Source organism: Andrographis paniculata, unplaced genomic scaffold (assembly GCF_009805555.1).
Source record: "Andrographis paniculata isolate CXL003 unplaced genomic scaffold, ASM980555v1 Contig38END, whole genome shotgun sequence".
In the NCBI taxonomy this organism is placed as follows: Eukaryota; Viridiplantae; Streptophyta; class Magnoliopsida; order Lamiales; family Acanthaceae; genus Andrographis; species Andrographis paniculata.
In genome coordinates, this window is record NW_026137571.1 from 1,541,831 (window position 1) to 1,562,761 (window position 20,931).

At 28.0% G+C, this 20,931-nt stretch overlaps 2 protein-coding genes across 7 annotated transcripts; one reads left to right on the plus strand and one right to left on the minus strand.

Annotated features, from left to right (window-relative positions):
* Positions 1-610: 610 nt before the first annotated feature.
* Positions 611-3,566, minus strand: LOC127250809 (BTB/POZ domain-containing protein At5g03250-like). Of its 2 annotated transcripts, none has more exons than XR_007838790.1 (5): positions 3,338-3,566; positions 3,074-3,146; positions 1,750-2,961; positions 1,023-1,516; positions 611-940 (listed from the first exon to the last, which is right to left on the minus strand). XR_007838790.1 is itself a non-coding variant. In XM_051274235.1 (5 exons), the coding sequence occupies exons 1-4, from the start codon at positions 3,394-3,396 to the stop codon at positions 1,076-1,078; spliced, it is 1,785 nt and encodes a 594-aa protein (XP_051130192.1). In that variant the 5' UTR covers positions 3,397-3,566; the 3' UTR covers positions 611-940; positions 1,047-1,075. The 2 variants fall into 2 exon arrangements, 1 of the variants encoding a protein (XP_051130192.1); XM_051274235.1 differs by having other exon boundaries at positions 1,047-1,516.
* Positions 3,567-16,828: 13,262 nt separating this feature from the next.
* LOC127251002 (auxin response factor 16-like) lies at positions 16,829-19,715 on the plus strand. 5 transcript variants are annotated; one of them, XM_051274518.1, is made up of 4 exons: positions 16,829-16,930; positions 17,354-18,517; positions 18,610-19,274; positions 19,370-19,715. In XM_051274518.1, the coding sequence occupies exons 2-4, from the start codon at positions 17,402-17,404 to the stop codon at positions 19,419-19,421; spliced, it is 1,833 nt and encodes a 610-aa protein (XP_051130475.1). In that variant the 5' UTR covers positions 16,829-16,930; positions 17,354-17,401; the 3' UTR covers positions 19,422-19,715. The 5 variants fall into 5 exon arrangements, with proteins under 5 accessions (XP_051130475.1, XP_051130476.1, XP_051130474.1 ...); XM_051274519.1 differs by having other exon boundaries at positions 16,837-16,982; XM_051274517.1 differs by having other exon boundaries at positions 16,837-16,930; positions 17,357-18,517.
* Positions 19,716-20,931: the final 1,216 nt, after the last annotated feature.

Here is a 20,931-nt window from a genome sequence, read left to right on the forward strand (position 1 = left end):
TTCAACTAATCTTTTTTTATTTCTGGTTCTTGTCTTCTGTTAGTGTTCAGACAACCTTAGGCAACAGACAGCATTGATCCAACCAAAGACAAGTGACAACTAGGGAAGGACCAAGTGTCAACTTAAAGGTGGTCATGGACAAAAGGGACAATGTTATCTCCTCTAGAAACTAAAAGGGTTAATGTTGCTGTTAAAAGTAAATGGGATGGGAATGGTGTGGTGGTGGTGGTGGGGTGGTGGGATGAGGTGGTGCTTGATCAAAGTTTTCTGACAGGGCAAGGGATAAATGAAAAAGACAAGACCAAAATGGGAGTGGAAGGAAACAAGCAATGGGGTAAAACAGGGGAGGGATGGGGAAAAGGAGAATGGTCCATGTGCACCTTGGATAATCTAAAAGGCAAGGATGATGAATAGTTATGGTCCTAGAGGGCATTTTCAGTTTCATTTCACTATCTTAATATGTGGGTTTTTTGTGGGTGGGATGTATTCACTTCAACTGTGGAATAACAGAAGCCAATTCCTAGTTGAGTTGTCTATTCTAGAAATTAAAAATGTGAGTGACTCTTAGGAATCTCATCACAGAAGAAAATGAACTACAAGAAATGCAGATACAATTCAATTCAATTAAATCCAAGTCAGCTTCTAGAGACAAAGACAGTGTGATGTCATAATACATGCAAAGACATTATTCAAATATGCCTACAGATTGTCCACTGCATGCAACTATCTCTATACTATGAATTTAAACTCAGCAATAACCTTAAAACACTTTGAAAATTGCAAGAAGCTATAGCTACCATGGTCTGAAAATTTTTGGAAGGAAATAAATATCTACGTACGCATGTTACCTTCGTACAGATAAGGTAGGCCTATTGATCTGCAGCTCATTTCTATCCTCAAGGCTCTGTCTCCGATCAGAGCATTCCAAATATTTTTCGATCTGCATGTGATTCAAAATTGAAAGAACAAAAAAGACTACATTCAATAAAAAAAAACAAATGGAAGTATACTTGTATACATACCTTTCAAACAGTAGCACGAATTACCTAACGATGGACATTTGAAGGCTACAGCTTTATGTTTTGACACTGCGATGCTTCACTGGCTTGGACTTGGTGTTGTTTGATCTCCGCCTGAAGAACAAGTTCCAGAAATTCCTTGTTTTAACCAGCTTATGAAACTCCTCTCTCATGCTTTCGCACTCCTTCTCTAAATCGGATACCCGTTCCCTCATATCTTCTAAACCCGGCATTTTGCCATCCCTTTGGCGGGAGTTATCATTCTTGTAGTGTGCAAAAACTGAATTTGGATTTTCAGAGTTCTCCAGGTTGTCGAAGAACCAACCAGAGATCGACGTTCGCAATCGCAGCTGCTCAAAGAACAAGACTTGCACTATCACTCTTAGGGGTAACCTCTCATTTTTGGCAGCATGAGTGCATGCCTCCATTGAAAGCTTTTGGCAATTCATGAGACGACAGATCTGCTCCCGCTCAGTGTCTGTAAGCCAAGAATGTGCCTATGCAAATAATTCGGTTAATTAACTTATCAAAGAGGTTCTTTTGTTTAGTAACGAACACAAGAATGATAACACTGAAACATATTATAAATCTTTTCTTTGATCATATTTCCCGAAAATCAATGGAAGAAGATATAAATTTATTAGCATGTTATATGACTTATCTAATATTCCTACACAACAATGGAGCTTGTTTCGAGTTGACTACAGAGCTGAGTAATGAGATATTTTACCTTCAGGTATATATCAATTGCACGATATATTCCATCCGAAAGCGTCCTGGCATAATCAGGAATTGCAGCCGCAAGTGTTTGGAATTTGGAGAACTTCAAATTAACATCTGGTGCTACCTCAGCAAGATAAGCATCCACCAGATCAGCCACAGTTGCCAAGGATGTTAACGACCGCGTCCCTTCCATTAACTGACTTTCTTCAACAACAGTTGGAGAAGCAACAGTTGATGACTGCTCCATTGATGAAAAATGATCAAGAATTCTCTGAAAACAGTCGACATCATACAACGTCTCCCCGGAGTAGCCCATGTTTTGTATCAACAGATCTTCTAATGCAGCCTGGTCTAACTGCAATCCTACCCTTCTCTCCAAATTTTCCCTGCAGGCTGCACTAGCCTGCAAAACCATAGCTGTTCTCAACAAACTGAGAAGGAACCTTGTTAGAACCACTCCTTTCTGATTCGGAAGTAAGTCTACTATCTCTTCAAGAAGTGCTTTTTGATCAGCCTCAGAAGGGATCGAAATTGATGAAGCTGCATTCATAGTTTTGTAGCTGGATTGCTTACTCATCTGCGGTATGTATTTCTTCGCATAAAAGACCAAAGCTCCAGCAACACATTCAGCCCTCATTCCCCCTGCCTCAACAGCTCGAATCAGGCGTTTAAAAAGAGGCAAACTAAGGAAGGACACATCCTTATACCACCAGTCATCACTCACAGCCTGTGGCTTTGTTCCGCTATGTATCCCATTCCACAGCCCAGATCCTGAGCTGCCATCGTTCTCGTTGTTTCCAGATACAGACCAATTGACCAACATGGGATCAGAGCAAGTCTTCGTCGCCAGAGACTGTATGCATCTCGACACAATATGAAGCTCTTCCGCCTGCATCAGAACCTCTTCACATGTTTCAAGAGCTTTTATTGTGTCTGTCCAATTGCTGAAAACTTCAATAAAGAAAGCCTCTGTTTGTGCTACTAGATTTCCCTCTCCATACTCTTCTGTCATTTGCAGGTACTCGGCAGCACATCTAACACTCACTACATTCCTCGACGTAAGCTCTATCTTAACGCCGTAACAGAATCTGGCTACTATCTTAAAAGCTGCAGCTCCACCAGGAACCTCGTTGAGTTGTAGAACACAAGGAGATCCATCGGTAGAATTAGATTCTTTCAGAAGCTTCTCCAATAGCCCACTCCTTGACATCAAAGGAAACTGCAACAGATCACCATAACTAAATTCGCTGTCATATCCTAAAACAATAAATCTACAGCAAAAACAGGTGATCATAGAAGCATGCGTTGGCCACTCTATTGAATCACTTCACCTTGTGTAGATGAAAATTCAGCTCCCCAATCTCAATTGTGACGTCACTCTGGAGACCAGAAGAACTGCAATGCCTGCAAAAGATCATTCCATGCGTGTATCAAATCCTCCATTTATCAATCGAGAAAATTTCCACTACTAAAACCATATCCACCCTGAATTAGAAGAAGAAACAATAAATTCGCATCGCATTCCATTACATACCTCAGACTTCACATCACATTATCCAATAAAATTAAAACACACACACAGAATGAAATTCTACCATGATTGGCCGTCACGCTGAAATATTTCAGACTTGGAACCTAACGTCATGAGCGCCATGAATGATTCCTCCACCTCCTTCCCCAAACAACAAAAAAATAAACAAAATCAACAAATTCCGAAAAAGCTTAAATTAGCAGGAATTAGTAAACAGCAACGCTTCGTTTTAGCCTTGAATGCTTCGATGGAGGGAGAATGGCGCCCGCGTCTCCTGCAGCGACTGAAGCTAACAGAAAATATTCGGCGGTTATCCAACTGTCTTCTCTCCCCTTCACTCTCTCCCCCGTGGGTTCCGTACAACCTTATTGGGCCGGCCCAATACTGGGTCACTGAATTACGAAATTGTCCTTGTGATCGGACGACAGAGATTCGGCAATCGCATTCATGCAGTCTGTAGTTCGGCGCAGACAACACCCAAACGGGTTTAATTATTTCCATTCATCAACTGACACGTGTCCCATAAAGACCCGTGGGCTCGACCCGTGGCCCATTGGGCTATTTACAACCCGTCTTGTAGCTATGGACTTTTCTTTTTGTACATACATTTATTTTAGAAAAAACGTAAGTTGGGTGAATTTGATACATTGCATAAGCAATTGATATTCAATTTCTATTGATTTGGGCTTCACTTTTTTTTTTTTTTTTTTTTTTTTTTTTTTTTCATTATGTGATTTTTATTTTTTATTGTGGTTTCAAATTAAATTGGAATTAGATGTTCATTTGAATTTTTATTTAAATAGTATTTGAATGCGATGTTATGTTTAAAAAATAATTTATTCTTTCCGTCCCATTGAAATGTTGTCATTTTTTATTTTCGTCTGTCTCAAAATAAGATTATTATTTCTTAATTTAGTAATTGTACTACCTACTTATCATAATAAGTATCCTTCAAATATACATTATATTACACAAATATCATTACTTTTATATTAACACCATACTGATATGAGCATTTTTGTCTTTTTCACTACAATCTATTATAATAGTAATATTAAAAAAAATTACGTGCAAAAAGTAAATGACAAAAAGTGTATCATTAGTCGAAAATAAATACTCCTGATGTCCAACATAAAATGTTCAATTTTTTTTTTTATTTCGATATGTCCTATATAAGATATTGTATTTTCTGAAAATATTACTATACATTTAATCACATTTTAAAATTTATAATTTATATATTTTAATTATAATCAAAATACTTAATTATATTAATCTTAACCTATAATATTTTTATTATACAATAATTATTGTTACAAGTATACTTCTTAATTATTTAATAATTATAGTTTACTTAAATTCTCGTATTATAATAACTAGACTGTAACCAGGACTATGCACATATTATTCGTTTATTAAATTATGTACTAACTTAATAATTTTTAATAAATACTACTTATAATTTTTTATATACTATCTCCGTCCCACGTACCGTTACTGTGTCTGCTACACTGTAGACACGGTATTTTAGGAGGGATGTAATTAGTAGATAATTAAGAATGTATTAGTGAAAATAATTATCCTATAATATAAATAATTATAAATTAAGATTAAGATAACTAATTAGTTTAATTAATAAAAAAAATTAAAAAGTTTAAAATGAGATTAAAGTGTGTAATATTTTTCAAAAAATGAAAGTGACATGGTATGTGGGATAGAGTGAGTTATATTATTAAAATCAAATCAATTTAAAAAATAATATACATAATAAAACAAAAACAAAATAGATAATTAAAAAAATACATACATAATAAGAATAGAACCATTATAATAAAATAATAATTTTTATAAATTATCTTAATTTTCTGTATGAATTTTTCAAATTTTCCTTTAAATCTAAATATTCAAAATTTAAACCTAATCTACAAAATTTTAAAAAAAAAAAAATCTATTAAAATATTATACTAAAAACCAATTTAATTTGAAAAAAATGTATATAAAATAAGAATGAAAAAAATTGATTAGTAAAATAAAACAAAATAAATAATAAAAAAATATACATACATATATTCTTTCTTTGCTTTTTCATTTTTGCTATATTTCTTTTATTATTTTTTTCTATATTATCTTATGAATATTAAAATTGATTAATAGAAACTAAACTGAATACATAGCAATAAAAATAATAGAATCAAATATAATACTATAGTTAATTTATGTATAATCAAATTTAAAATTTTAAAAATTAAACTAAAAATATTATTGTAAAAATTTAAGTGTTTATCAAGAGAAAAGTGCAATTTCCTTGTAAAAATACGATGAACGATAACGAACTATATTTTCAAATACAATATAAAAAACAAAACAATAAATTTTAATATGAAAAATCTTTCGAGATAAAGAAAAAAAAAAATCACTAGTAAGACCTAAGAAAAAAATCTTTTACGATGAAATTGTATATAAGAATCCTTAAAAAATGTATGTAAAAATGCCACAATAATTACAAACTTAAGAAAAATTAAGAATAAGAAAACGAATCAAAAAAATTTGTCAATTATGTAAAATTCTAATTAAACTATAAACATTCACAAATCTCCCAGTTAGATTGAAAGAGCAACGAATTACGAACACTTTTTGAAAATTTCAACTTGATCAGACGATTAACAAAGAAAAATTTATTAATATAAATAAAAAAATACAATTTTTAAAAAGAAAATAAAAATAAAATCGAATGATTTATAAAATTAAAAGTTAAGTATAGATATAGATTTAAAAAAAAAACCTAAATTTATCAATATTCATGTTATTTACTATTTCTATAATATCGAATTTATTGGATTATTTGTTATTCTAATAAATTTTAATTAATTATCCAAATTTAATATTTAAAAAAAAAATTCAAAAATTTGAGAACACGACAATTAAACTCCCTTCATCTCACTCAAAAAAAGTACCTTTGGAATTTTGTAGTAAATTTAAAATAATAGTATTTTATTGGTCAGTATAAATATGTAAGATATTTTGACAATTTTGATTTTATGCATAAATTAATTGTATGTGTAATGGTATATTTGTAATTTAGATAAAATATTAAAAGTACTTTGATATTAGTAAATGATTATTTTTACCAAAATAAAAAATAAATTTTTTTGTCACAAATTCACTGCAATATTTTTGAATTTAAAAAGAATTAATTATATTCACATATATATATATATAAATATAAACTTTATTTTATCTCATGACATCACTCAAATAAAAATAAATAAATAAATATACACTTATTTCTCTAATCACAACACGTAATTTTCAAATTACCATACTTAATACTATTTACCTAAATTTTTGTACTGAAACTCAAATATTGTGGGATGTTTCAAACATATGGAATATATAATATGTACTCTTCTTCATCGCAATTCAATGTATTACTCCATCCGTCCTAATACAGTAGTCTTGTTTATTATTTTTGTCCGTCCCAAAGCAATAATTTTATTTCCATAAATAACCATATCACCATAAAACTACCTCTATTTTTTTAATTTTATTACACAATTGTCACTACTTTTTACACTAATACACTCACAAGGGCAAAAAAATCTTTTATCCATACTTTTTTTATCAAGTATCAATATAATAATATCAATATTTTTTAAATCTCGTACAACCCAATTAATACTATAGTTTTGGAACAGATAAAGTATTTTATTTTTTTATAATAAATTAAAAAATAATATTGACGATGATTTAAAAGTCACAATTCTAACATATCCTTCAAACAAATACACATAAATGCTTTTCACCTTGAAAAATATTTTTTAAAAAAAAAGAAAAATTAGTACAAACCATAAATATAAAAGGCAACCAAACATACCCTAAAACATGCGTATGGCCACGTCATGTGAGTTGCTTCTGTTAGTTGTCTTCACACAGACACAACATGAGTGCGTATTTTATTAACCGAGTATATTGAAATGTTCAAATTTTTTATTTAAATAATATTTTGATATAATATTTTATAATTATTTTTTAAAATATACGAAATTTAGATAGTAAAATATAAATAAAAACTTTAAAAAAAAATTAAAAGAAAAGAAAGAAACATACCTCGTTATTTGTTCTTTTGTATTTTTCATTATTTTTAATAATTTGATACGTATTTATCTTTTCTAATAAAAATATATTTCAATTGTAATTGAAATATATCTTCAAATACTTTTACATTTGTAATAAAAATGAATAATAATAATTATTATTATTATCTGTTATAGTAAAAAATATAAAAATTGATATAGTTATTATTAAAAAAATAAAATGAGAAATTCTATTATAACAGTAAAAACAAAATACCTATTTTGACGAGGGAGAAAGTAATATTTTTTATTAAAAATATTAAGAAATAATAAATATTAGGGCTTTGTTAAATTGAAGTTTTAATTTTTTTTCTAAAATAATAAAAAATTAAAATATTTTATATGATAATTTGTGAGTGAAAAATATATATATATATATTTGAAGTAATATTTTAAAAAAAAAAAACTACTTTTAATAAATTATACTCCATTCCTTCCGCCACAAATAATTTTTTTCTTTTTTTTTTTAACTTTATCAATTTTAAACATACTTAATAAATATAAATCAATTTAATTAAACTTTGAACATCTAGAACTCAAAACCCCTTTATTTCTATCTCTCTTCTCAATTAACATAATTTTTTATCTATATTTAAAACTCTTCATTTTCTATAAAAACTAATTTATAGTAACGATAAATAAATAAAAATATTTTTTATTTATTTGTATTATATAAAATTTTATTATCTATAAAATAATATTCATATTGCATATATTTTTTCGAAATATAATCTTAAAAATTTTGAAAATACCAATAATATTATTCATATAAAAAATAATAAACTAATATCATAACTTATTATTAATAACTTACTAATTTACACTACCTAAAAAATAGTGTCCCTAATAAAAAAGTTCATCCCTGGACGAAGGGAGTATATATCAATCAGAGCCTATTTTATTAATAGCATAGTATTCTTCAAAATACTTTTATGGTTCTGAATAAATAATAATTATATATATATTTTAATTAAAATAACACTACAACCTCAGATTCGTTCATCCAATATTTTTAGACCAAATGATTTTGTTGCGTGAAACAAAAAATTATGTGAAAAATATAAATATATTATTTTATGTTGAATATTTAACTTTTTGATTTTTTGTAATAAATTTTTATAATGAGTATTTTCTTTATTTTTTTTTATAAAATATTTTGTTTATTACCCCTCCGTCCCAGATATCATGCCGTTTCTGTCCGTCCCACATACTATGTCACTTTCCTTTTTTGAAAAATGATTACATACTTTAATCTCATTTTAATTTTTTTAATTTTATTTTATTTTTAATTTTAATTAAACTAATTAGTTATCTTAATTTTACTTTATAATTATTTATATTATAGAATAATTATTTTCACTAATACATTCTTAATTATGTACTAGTTACACCCCTTCCAAAATACCGTGTTTACGGTGTAGCAATTGAATACCACAAATACAAGTACTTGTGTATGCATGCATACATACATCATTCTATGTATCTATAGGTTTGTACACACATTGCAGGTGATCTATAAATGATGTGTGTGTATAAATATACATATAAATATATATATATATATATTTGTGGTTGAAGGGTCGTATTCATATGTGGTCATTTCTGGGCTAACGAGTCAGTGGTTGTTCGTATACTATGACAATATTTTTGGTCTATAAAAAAAATATTTCTACTATATTTACATGTATTCAAAAATTAATTTGGTACAATCTATGTCCGGTTTCAAGGATTTTATTTACTTTTTGCGCGTTGATATTTAAATATTAATTATTATATCAAAGTATAATACAAATTTTAAAAAATTACAAAAATACTTTCATTAGTGTCTTATAGTACTAATAAAAGAACATTTGTACAATAAATTATACAAATATAAATATATTTTTAATACTAAATATAATGACACAGAAGGTAAATGTGACTTTTAAAAGTGGACGAGAGGAAATATTATTTATCTATATCTTAAAATACACTATATCATACTCCCTTCCCTCTGTTCCGGTCATAGTATAAATTAAAATTCATATAATTAAATAATTTAATTGAAAATAAAAAATAAAAAATAATAAAATTTAAAAAATGATTAAAATATATCATTTATTTTGGTATCGAAATGAAAATACACTTTATTTGAGAGGTAGAAAGTAGGAAATTATAACTAAAAATAGCATTTATTAAATAAATTGGGTCCAAAAAAATATTGAAAGGACAGGCAGGAGAATGCTGGTTGGTCGTTGTGTTGGTTAGTTAGAGTGCCAAAATAAAAGCCTAAATTAAATTGACGATTATTATTTGAATATTATTTTTTATTATTATTATTTTTTAAGATGTTAAATAGGGTGAATATCGATTAATATTTTTAGATGAAATGATATTTTTAGATGAAATGATATTTGGGTATGGTATAGAGAATTATATAAAAAATATTATTTTATATTGTATATATGAATTTTTGAATTTTTATATTTTTTATAATATAATATTTTATTTTTTTTATTTTTAAATTTTTTTTATAAATATTTTGTATTTATTGTTATTATTTTTTTTGAATCGTAATTAAAAAATAATATTGAAAAACAGAATAAATATTATGAATATAAAATTTGTTTTTAATATTTTATTTGTCTAAGTTAAAAAAGTATTATTATCATTATATTTTTTTTGTTTTACTAAAAAATATTTAGTTATATTATAATAAAAAAATTATTATGGCAATATCAAAATATTTTTAATTTTTATATAAATTAAAAATGTTTTCGTATCAAACACAAATAAAACAAATAATTTGGTTTCAAACACAAATAGCTACTATTAACTCGGTTCTTAATAAAAATATAAATACTTACATTTTTTACAAAATATTATATCAAATTATTTAAATCAAATTAAAATTAAATTACAAATTTTAAATTAAAACCAAATAAGATCGAAAATAAATTAAAAAAAAAATAACAAGTTTTATAAAAATATTAATATTAAATATATTTTATTGAAATATAAACTTTAAAACATTTCATAACACATTTTATAAATATATTTAATAATACATATATTGATTATAATCTAAATTGTAACTAATTCTACTAATAAAATAATATAAGTTTGGTCGACACGTAAATTAAAAATTAATATTCTCTCCGTTCTACATATCATACCATGGTCATGTTGCCGTTTCTGTCCGTCTCACATTCCATGTCACTTTTATTTTTTGAAAAATAATTACACACTTTAATCTCATTTTAAACTTTTTAATTTATTTTTTAATAATAATTAAACTAATTAGTTATCTTAATCTTAATTTATAATTATTTATATTATAGGATAATTATTTTAACTAATACATTCTTAATTATCTACTTAATTACACTCATCCTAAAATATCGTGTCTACAGTATAACAGACACGGTACGTGCGACGATGGAGTAATATTTTTTAATATTAAAGTAGGTATATAAAAAGTAAAGGTAAGTACTATTATAAGAATTTTATTAAAAATTTGATTAAAAAAATAGTACCAAATTAGTTATAATTTGTTAAAGATTGTAATAAAATTATTAATAGATAAACTTATTTACTAAGTGAATTATGCATAAATGAGGGTATTATTTTGTGTGTGTATTTACTTTTAATCCCATATTCATAGTTGTACTATGGGGTTATAACAAATAATAATAATAATAATAATAATAATAATAATAATAATAAAATGGATTGAAAATATAGTTTTTTTTTTGTTTTTTTTTTCAAATGTAATTATATATATTATTGTCCATAAAATAAAATAAATGTTTAAAATAAGTTATTTTTTATACTCCATCCGTCTCACTTAATTTGTCAACTCTTTTCATATTCGTCTGTCTCACATAAATTATTTTTTTTAAAAAAAACATATAATTATACACTTTAATTATATTTTAAAATTCATACATTATAATTTTTTTTAATGAAGTATTTAATCATTTTAATCTTAATTTATAATTATTTTTATTATATCATAATTATTTTTACTATTAATTAGTTACTAATTGCATAATACCTAGAACTTCGTTCCCCAGCTAAAGTGGACAATTTAGCTATGACGGAGGAACTCCCTCCGGCCCGGTCAAGATGACCCATTTGCTTAAGGACAAGGTATTTTATGTAGTGTAGATTAGTAAGTTATTAATAATAAGTTATGATATTATTTTATTATTTTTATATGAGTAGTGTTGTTGGCATTTTAAATATTTTTAATATTACATATCAATAAAATATATACATTATGGATATCATTTCGTAGAGAATAAAATTTTATATAATACAAATAAATAAAAAAAATTAATTAATTTATTTATAATTAACTTAAAACTAATTTTATTAAAAATAAGATATTTTAAATATAGATAAAAATATTTATTTATTGAGAAAAGATAGAAATAAAGAGATTTTGAGTAGATCCTAGAGGTTAAAAATTTAATTAAATTGATTTATATTTGTTAAATATGTTTAAGATGAATAAATTTACTAAAAATAGAAAAATGTTATCTTTAATTGGGACGGACAAAAAAGGAAAAATGGTCATCTGTCGCGGGACGGAGGGAATATAATATATTTTGTTGAATGAAATTCATGTTTCAAATTAAGATATTAACGGTGTGTTTGTTTGAATGATTTTGAAGAATTTTTATTATTCATATAATTTTTTTTTTTAAGTATCAAATCAAATACTCCATCCGTCTCATAAGAATGGTACCATTTTTTATTTTTGTTCATTTTAAAAAATGATATCATTTCCTAATTTAGTAATTGTACTACCTATCTGACATAATTAATACCTTTAAAATTTTCAATATATTATACAAATGTCATTCTTTTTTTTTTATCACATAATCTAATAGAGACATTTTTGTCTTTTCCACTATAAACAGATATAATACTAATATTAAAAAATCTATATGCAAAAAATAAATGTTACTATTTAATTTTTATTTTTTATATTATACATAAAATTAATATTACATTTAAAATATCATATCAATACTTATTTATATCATATCATATAACTATTTTAATATATATATATATAACATAAAATAAACACCCCCTTGAAGCTAATATTTACTCTTGCGACAGGGGGGTTTGGATTTTGAGTTGAGATTTGAATGGTAAAAATTTTGAATTTGAATAGTTGTATGATGTGATATAAATAGATATTGATGTGATGTTTTGAATGTAAAATTGATTTTTAATATAATATAAAAAATAAAAAATAAGTGTTTGATTTGATATTTTTGAGGGAAAAAATGAAATCAATAATTTATTTAAAATTCAATCTTCCAAACAAACATGATTACTTTTATTTACCTTTATTTGACCGCTTATAATAAAATTTACTTTTACGATTACAATATGGACAAATATATGTTGTGTAAGTTGAAAATATGTGCTGATTATTATATTTTATAAATATGTTATATAAATGTCTGATGTGTTGAAATTAATTATAGAATATTCTATATAAACATTGTTATGTATTATTAGTTCATTTGCTATATTTATAATTTGTATTATTTTATTATAAATTATAATATATATTAATATATGTGTTATATGCACATGCACAATAAAAAAATTGAAATTTAATTACAAAAAATATCATAGCAAAATGTAAAGGATTCATAGAAAACAATTTTTTGCAACAAAATGAGTTTTGTCGTCTATACTGCATTGGTAAAGATTTTTGACGATATATTTGACTTTTGTAACGAAAGATAAGTTTTTAGGAATGAATGTTAAAAATATATATATATATATAGGTGCGAAAATATAATTTCGTAGTTAAATCTCTTTTGCTATAAAATTAAAATTATTCGTAACTAAACCTCTTTTGCAATAAAATTAAAATTTATAACAACAAAATCTGCATAATTTTTTTAGCAAAATAGTCTTAGTATGAAAATAATTTTGTAGTTAAAATTACTTTACTATGAAAATAGAGTTTTCTAGCAAAAAAAAAAAAAAAGAGACGATATTAACATTGTAATAGATAATTTACTTTTAGCAACAAAATTTATTTTTGTTATTGAATGACATGTTTTAACTATAAAAATATTTCGTAGTAACTGTGTTGTTCGCGTAATGCTAATATTTATAATGTAAGATAACAAACAATTCAAAAATATGCCAAGAATATTTTTCATACATTGTCCATATTATTACATTAAAAATTAATATATAGAGTACATCGGCACCTCCGTGAATTAAAGTGGGTCGATATTCGTTGAATTTGTTGGTAATAAATTGATCACGACATAATAGTAGGTATGAAAATTTAATAAATTAATTCAGTGTAAGATAGTTTTCGACACGAATACAATAGTAATATAATGCCGTTACAACATGACGATATGCACTGACATGCATGCTCAAGCATCGACGCGTCGCCACCAAAATTTATTTTTTTTCAATATTAAAAAAATAAATTATATATAAAAATATAAACATTGTAGGTAGGATTTAAAAAAATATAATTTGGAATAATCACAATTAATTTTTGAAAGATATTTTATATAATTTATTTTCATAATCATAATCACTTATAATATAATGTATTTTAAATATTTAATTATATATTAATTTCATTAGAAAAAAAAAAATTATTTATCATAAGTTTTTATAACGAAATTTAAAGAACATTTGCTAAAAATTGGTCATGTAACTATTGACTAGCCTCAATTAACTCACATGATTAAATTTTAAATTACTATTTTACCCGTAATGGATATATTTGGAGCTCCATGGACCACAACGCCATTATGGCGGGTTCCACACATTGTAGCCTAGCCGGGACCTAATTAATTAAAAAAAAATCATCGAAAAATATATTAAACAAAAATAAATAAATAAACAAATGAATATTTTTGTCATCCAAACTTAATTTTTTTTTTATTAAAAAATATTTTTGTTTTATTTAGTAAAAATATATAACTTTTGTTCATTTTTATTTTAATATATTAATATTTTATTTAAGAAAATAATATATTTTTATTTAAAATGAAAATATAAATAAGTCTCAACTTAATATATTATTTTACTTTGTTCGTATTTTATTGATCAATAAAAATATAAAATAATGTTGATATTTTTATTCTTACAAGTCTAAAAAGAAAAGATAAATTTGTAAAAATTATGAATATTTTAATATTTATACAATATTAATTTTACTATGATAAAAAAAACATTCAATAAACATATGAAATTGATAAAAAAAAAATATATTTCAATTATAATGAAAGATAGTGCTATCAAAAATATTATATATTTGATGTGAAATATAAATATATTATATTTTTATAATATTAATGAAAAAATATAGCCTAAGTATTTAGGACGAAAAAATACACTATATTACTACCCATGTTCAACTCTAAGAGTTCTATTTAATTTTTGCTGTGTTGATATTTAAATATTAATTATTATATCAAAATACAGTACAAATTAAAAAAAAATTGAAAAAATATTTTAATTAGTGTCTTATAGTATTCATAAAATGATTGTGTTGTTAATTTTAATGTAACATAACAACCAATTCAAAAATATGTCAATAATATTTTTCATATATTGTCCATAATATTACATTAAAAATTAATATACTGCGTACATCGACAGCTACGTGAATTAAAGTAGGTCGATATTCGTTGAATTTGTTAGTAATAAATTGGTCACGACATAATAATAGGTGTGAAAATTTAATAAATTTATTCAGTGTAAGATAGTTTTCGACACGAGTACATTAGTAATATAACGCCGTTACAATATGACGTTATGCACTGACATGCATGCTCATGTATCGACGCGTCACCACCATAATTTTATTTTTGATAATATTTCTTTCAATATTATAAAAATAAAAAAAATATATATATATATAATATAAACATTGTAGGTAGGATTTTAAAAATATAAATTTGGAATAATCACTATAATTTTTTTAAAAAATATTTTATATAAATTATTTTCGTAATAACAATCACTTATAATATAATATATTTTAAATATTTTATTATATATTACTTTCATTTGGAAAAAATAATTACTCCATATTGTATATATGTTAGAATTTTTTATAACAAAATTTAAAGAACATTTGCTAAAAATTGGTCATGCAACTATTGACTAGCCTCAATTAACTCACATGATTAAATTATTAAATTGCCATTTTACTCCTAATGGAAATATTTGGAGCTCCATGGACCACAACACCATTATGGCGGGTCCCACACATTGTAGTCCAGCCAGGGCCTAATTAATCAAAAAAAAAAATGTTTTTGGTATCCAAAAACATTTTTTTTTTTGTTACCAAAAAATAATTTTGTTTTATTTATAGTAAAAAATAATCACTTTTTGTTCATTTTTATTAAATTTTGTAATTCAACTAAATCGACATAATTTTTTATAGCAAAAAGAGTATATTAGAAGTGTCTGAAAATTAGTTTGTTAAATTGTGATTTGAAATGATGTGTGATTTGTGTTTTTGTTCCAATAATATTTTAATACTCTCTCCGTCTCCATTAAATATCAATTTGTTTTTTACATGTAATTTTAAAAATATTAGTATTATATTTGGATGTACTAGGAATAAAATAGAAATGATTAAAATAACCTAATTAATATGTGTGATATAAAGGTAACGACATTTGTGTAATATATTATAAGTTGTAAAGGTATTTGTAATGTTATATAGATAGTACAGTTACTAAAAAAAAAATAGATACTTTGTTATGGGACATACTAAAATAAAAAAATAGATACTTTGTTATGGAACAGAAAGAGTATATTATTTTGCAAAAAAATAATTATTTTTATTTGAAATAAAAAAAATAAATTCGTTCCAACTTAATATATTATTTTACTTTATTCATATTTTATTAATCAATAAAAATATAAAATAATTTTGATATTTTATTCATACAAGTCTTAAAAAAATGATAAATTTGTAAAAATTATGAATATTTCAATATTTATATAGTATTAAAAAAATCCAAAAAAAAAATAATATATTGTATTGGATTGTGTTGTACATAAATATATACTATTTTGGAATCTATTTTATGTGAAATATAAATTTATTATATTTTTATAATATTAATTAAAAAAATTTAGGATGGAAAAAAACACACTATATTATTATAGTATTTATTATTATTTGCTAATGATTCGTTAAATAATTATTCGAATGTTTTGAGGATGAATTATCGACGAAAGAAAATGTATTTAATTTCTATATATATATATATATAATATATATATATATATATTTTCAGTAAATAGAAAAGAGAGAAACAAAAACCTTCAGGTGACCGAAAAATAAGAGACTAAAGCGACTCTTTTCGACTCCACACAACAGAGAGAGAGAGAGAGAGAGAGAGAGAGAGAGAGAGAGAGAGAGAGAGAGAAGGGAGCGGTTGAGCAGAGAGAGAGAGAGCGAGAGAGAGCGAGAGACGTGGTTTAGTGCGAGATACAGGAGAAAACGAGAGCAAAAAAAGGTTTTGATTCCCTGTTTTTCGCCTTCTACAACTATTGCATTCTTACGATCAGGTCTTTTTTACGAAATTTTTGATCGGAATTTTGTTGATAAACTACATTCGGTGTTGGATTATTGCTTGTTTTTGCCGCGGATTTTTGTGAATTTGCGTGCTCGTGAAAACACGGGGTTTCGATTGGGGCTTGTTCGTTCAATTCTGCTGCCGAAATTGATTCTGTTCTTTCTCGCCTCTGTTTCTTACTTCTGTTTTCTTTGATGAATTGAAGAATTTTACGGTTCGAGAATTCTGTGTTTCAATAGTAATTTCAAATAATCAAAATGTTTTAACTGGATTTGACGCTTGGTATATTACGCTTTGAATCTTCATACGTTTCGTGGTTTTTGATCTTCGAATTCTGATGGAAAACTGTTCTTCTTGGTGAAGAAGTTTGTAGGAGGAGGAGATAATTTATGGATTGAGTTTTCGAAGAGTATGATTGAGTTCATGGAGTCGAGAGCCAGTTCTGAACAGACTGAGAAATCTGTAGACGCTCAGCTATGGAGAGCTTGCGCCGGCGCCTTGGTTCAAGTTCCGGCGCCGGATTCGAAGGTGTTCTACCTTCCTCAAGGCCATGCCGAGCATACAGGCCAGAATGTCGATTTCCGGAATGTTCCTAGGGTTCCGGCGATGATTCCTTGCAATGTGTTGGGATCGTGGTTGAAGGCGGACGAGGCGACGGACGAGGTATTCTTAAAGCTCCGATTAGCGCCGATTTCGGCGGAGTCGTTGAATTTCCACAACGGCGGTGCTGTGCGGATCGGAAATAATGAATCGGAGAATCAGGAGAAGCCGATGATGTTCATCAAGACGCTGACGCAGTCCGATGCGAACAACGGCGGAGGATTCTCGGTGCCGAGGTTCTGCGCCGAGACGATCTTCCCTGCATTGGACTACGCGGCGGATCCGCCGGTGCAGACGCTCGTCGCGCAGGATATTCACGGTCAGACGTGGAGCTTTAGACACATTTACCGGGGGACGCCGAGGCGGCATCTCTTGACGACGGGGTGGAGCAATTTCGTGAACCAGAAACGCCTCGTCGCTGGCGATGCGATCGTGTTTGTGCAAAAGGCGAACGATGTCGTTTCCATTGGGATCAAGCGGGTGAGGAAGTCGTCCACCAGCTCCGTTAACGAGGAAGCAGCGCTGTGGAATTCCGGCGATGGAAGCGGGCAATCGTTCGACGTATTTCCGGAGCTTATGGGGGAAGAGAATCGGAAGATGGCTGAGAAAATGTACGCCATGTCTCTGATCCATAAGGGGAAAGTGAAGGGCGAACATGTTCTTCAAGCTGCGGCTGCCGCCGTCGACGGCCACTCGTTCGACGTCGTTTACTATCCGCGATCGACCACTCCCGATTTCGTCGTGAAAGCGTCTCTCGTGACCGCATCGCTCCAAGTGAATTGGGCTGTCGGAATGCGGTACAAAATGGAATTGGAGTCGGAGGACTCTCCCGATTCCGTGAGAACAAGTTGGTTCGCAGGATGTGTCACTGCGGTTCAACCCGTCGACCACGTTCGTTGGCCTGATTCGCCGTGGAAGCGCCTCGAGGTACAACGATTTCCCGATCAATCGATCATTCAGTTTCTTGTTTTCGATTACGAAACATTCGATTGTTTATAATCGATGCTCGATTATGGCAGGTGAGATGGGAAGATCCCGAGCCTCTTCAAATTGTGAAGCGCGTCAACCCGTGGCAAGTCGAACCGATGAAGGCATTCCCGCCGATCCCGTCCTTCCACCTTGCCCCGTACTCGCCGCGGAAAAGGATGAGATATTCGCAAGAACTCGCCGCCGTCGACGCCCAAATCCCGATGTTTCCCGGGAGCTACCATGCTCCCGGTACGAGCAACACCTTCGTGTCTATTCCGAGCAATTCGATTCCTGCCGGCATGCAGGGAGCCAGGCATGCTCAATACGCGAAATCCTCGGTACAACCTTCCGGCGCCTCGACTCCCAAAGGCGGGAACGGAAATGTGTCTTGCTTGCTAACGATCGGGAATTCGAGTCAGGAAACGAAGAAGCCCGAGTTCATGCTTTTTGGTCAGGTGATCGTCCCCGCGGAGCAGATTTCGTCGTTGTCTGAATCTCCGAAAAATTCGGCCCCCGCCGGCGGGGGCGGCTGCAGCGTTTTTGTGAACATGTTGGACCAGCGCGTGACTCTCGATCTGCCGATGTTCGGTTCGTACGTCGAACTGTATCGAAAGTTAGCCGACATTTTCGGCGCCAGAAAGGCCAAGAGGTGGAATGAACTCCTCTACTGGGACGCCTCCGGCGCCGTCAGGCAACTCTGCAGCGAGCCGTATAGGTGCGATCGATCGGGTTTTTCGACGTATCTTTTTTATGGTTTTAACGTTTAATCGAATGTCGCTAATGTTGTCGTATGTTGTTGCTACATTGCAGCGAATTCGCAAAAAAGGCGAAACGTTTGACGATCAGTGATGTTTATCTGTGAACGCTGCCGTTGCCGTCGTCATCGTCGTCGCCGGAAAGTTGGCCGGAGTCTCTTATCCTTTTGAAATTCCGATCACTGAAGTCTGTGGATTGGATTTTAGTGATCTAATGTTTGTCCGTACAATTCCTTATCGGAAAAAGACTGTTTGATTAGTTTTGTTGTGTTTGATTTCGATGTTTTTAGTTAAAAGACGTTTTGAAGTGTGTCGTTATTGGCGGTCTGAATTTTCAATGTACATTAGGAAATAAATGGGAGTTTGGGGATGTCTTTGTAATTTGATTAACTAATTTTGATTAGTTGTGGGTGTGGATTGGAATAATGAGGAAATGAGGGGAGGAAGAAGGAGTTTTCTATGAGTTTGGAAGAAGTTGTCAAAATATGATCTGATGAAACAGAAAGGAGTTAAAGTTAGGGCGCAGAGGTCACGTGTTTAGAGTTTGGACCAAACACGCCTTTTGACTTCAAACCATGACGACACTTCTCTAATCACGTGCCAAGAACACGCACGCTCGGATCACGTGACTGCTAAAAATCGGCCTTTTTTTATACTGTGCATTTGTTTTACTTGATATTGGTAGAGTTTTTTTTATTTTTTTATTTTTTTTATTTTTATTTTATTTTATCTTATTTGAAATAACAAATTTAATTTATTTTGATTATTAGATAAATGTAGATAATTCGACGTGTTTCTTATTGTGTAGGTATTTAAAAGAGAATAATTTTAACTGAAATTGAACCAATTTTTAGGCTTTGCAATTACCTCAATATATTACGCCCGCTTGTAAATTATTTTTCTAAATTTTGTCTTTAAACTTAGCTAGCTAACAATTTATTTTAAAATTAATTTTTAAATGGACAATTAGTTAGAGCACTGAATGATATAGCAAAATTAGTGGCAAAAAAATAGTACATTTTGTGGAATTGTTTAATTTGGGTGGCTTTCTTCTTGATTTGTATTGTCTATATTGAATTTGAAAATTTTTCTTATTAGTGTAAAAAAAAAAAAAAAAAAAAAAAAAAAAAAAAAGTATTCCCTCAATCCGTCTGATCCCTTTTTTTTGTACGGACTTCTTTCCATTGTTGATAATTTTATTAATCTTAAATATATTTAACAAATATAAATTAATTTAATTAAATTTTTAATATTTTACACGTAGAACCGCTCAAAACCTCTTTATTTCTGTATCTCTCCTCAATTAACATAATTTTTTTTATCTATATTTAAAACTTCTTATTTTTTATAAAACTAATTTATGGTAATGATAAATAAATAAAAATTTATAATTTATTTTTTTATTTATTTGTATTATACAAAATTTTATTATCTACAAAATAATATCTATATTGCATATATTTTTTTGAGATATAATCTTAAAAATTTCTAAAATACCAATAATATTATTCATATAAAAAAAAATAAATTAATATCATAACTTATTATTAATAACTTACTAATTTACACTATCTAAAAAATTGTGTCCCTAATAAAAGGGTTAATTCCTCGTGGGAC

Excerpts from the sequence above, each read along its gene's own strand:
- LOC127250809 (XM_051274235.1), bottom strand. The coding sequence starts at position 3,396 with ATGGCGCTCATGACGTTAGGTTCCAAGTCTGAAATATTTCAGCGTGAC. Across the intron at positions 3,147-3,337 it reads CAGCGTGACGGCCAATCATG|GCATTGCAGTTCTTCTGGTC; the intron begins GTAGAATTTCAT and ends GATCTTTTGCAG. Across the intron at positions 1,517-1,749 it reads CAATTGATATATACCTGAAG|GCACATTCTTGGCTTACAGA; the intron begins GTAAAATATCTC and ends TTATTTGCATAG.
- LOC127251002 (XM_051274518.1), top strand. The coding sequence starts at position 17,402 with ATGATTGAGTTCATGGAGTCGAGAGCCAGTTCTGAACAGACTGAGAAA. Across the intron at positions 18,518-18,609 it reads CGCCGTGGAAGCGCCTCGAG|GTGAGATGGGAAGATCCCGA; the intron begins GTACAACGATTT and ends CGATTATGGCAG. Across the intron at positions 19,275-19,369 it reads CTCTGCAGCGAGCCGTATAG|CGAATTCGCAAAAAAGGCGA; the intron begins GTGCGATCGATC and ends GCTACATTGCAG.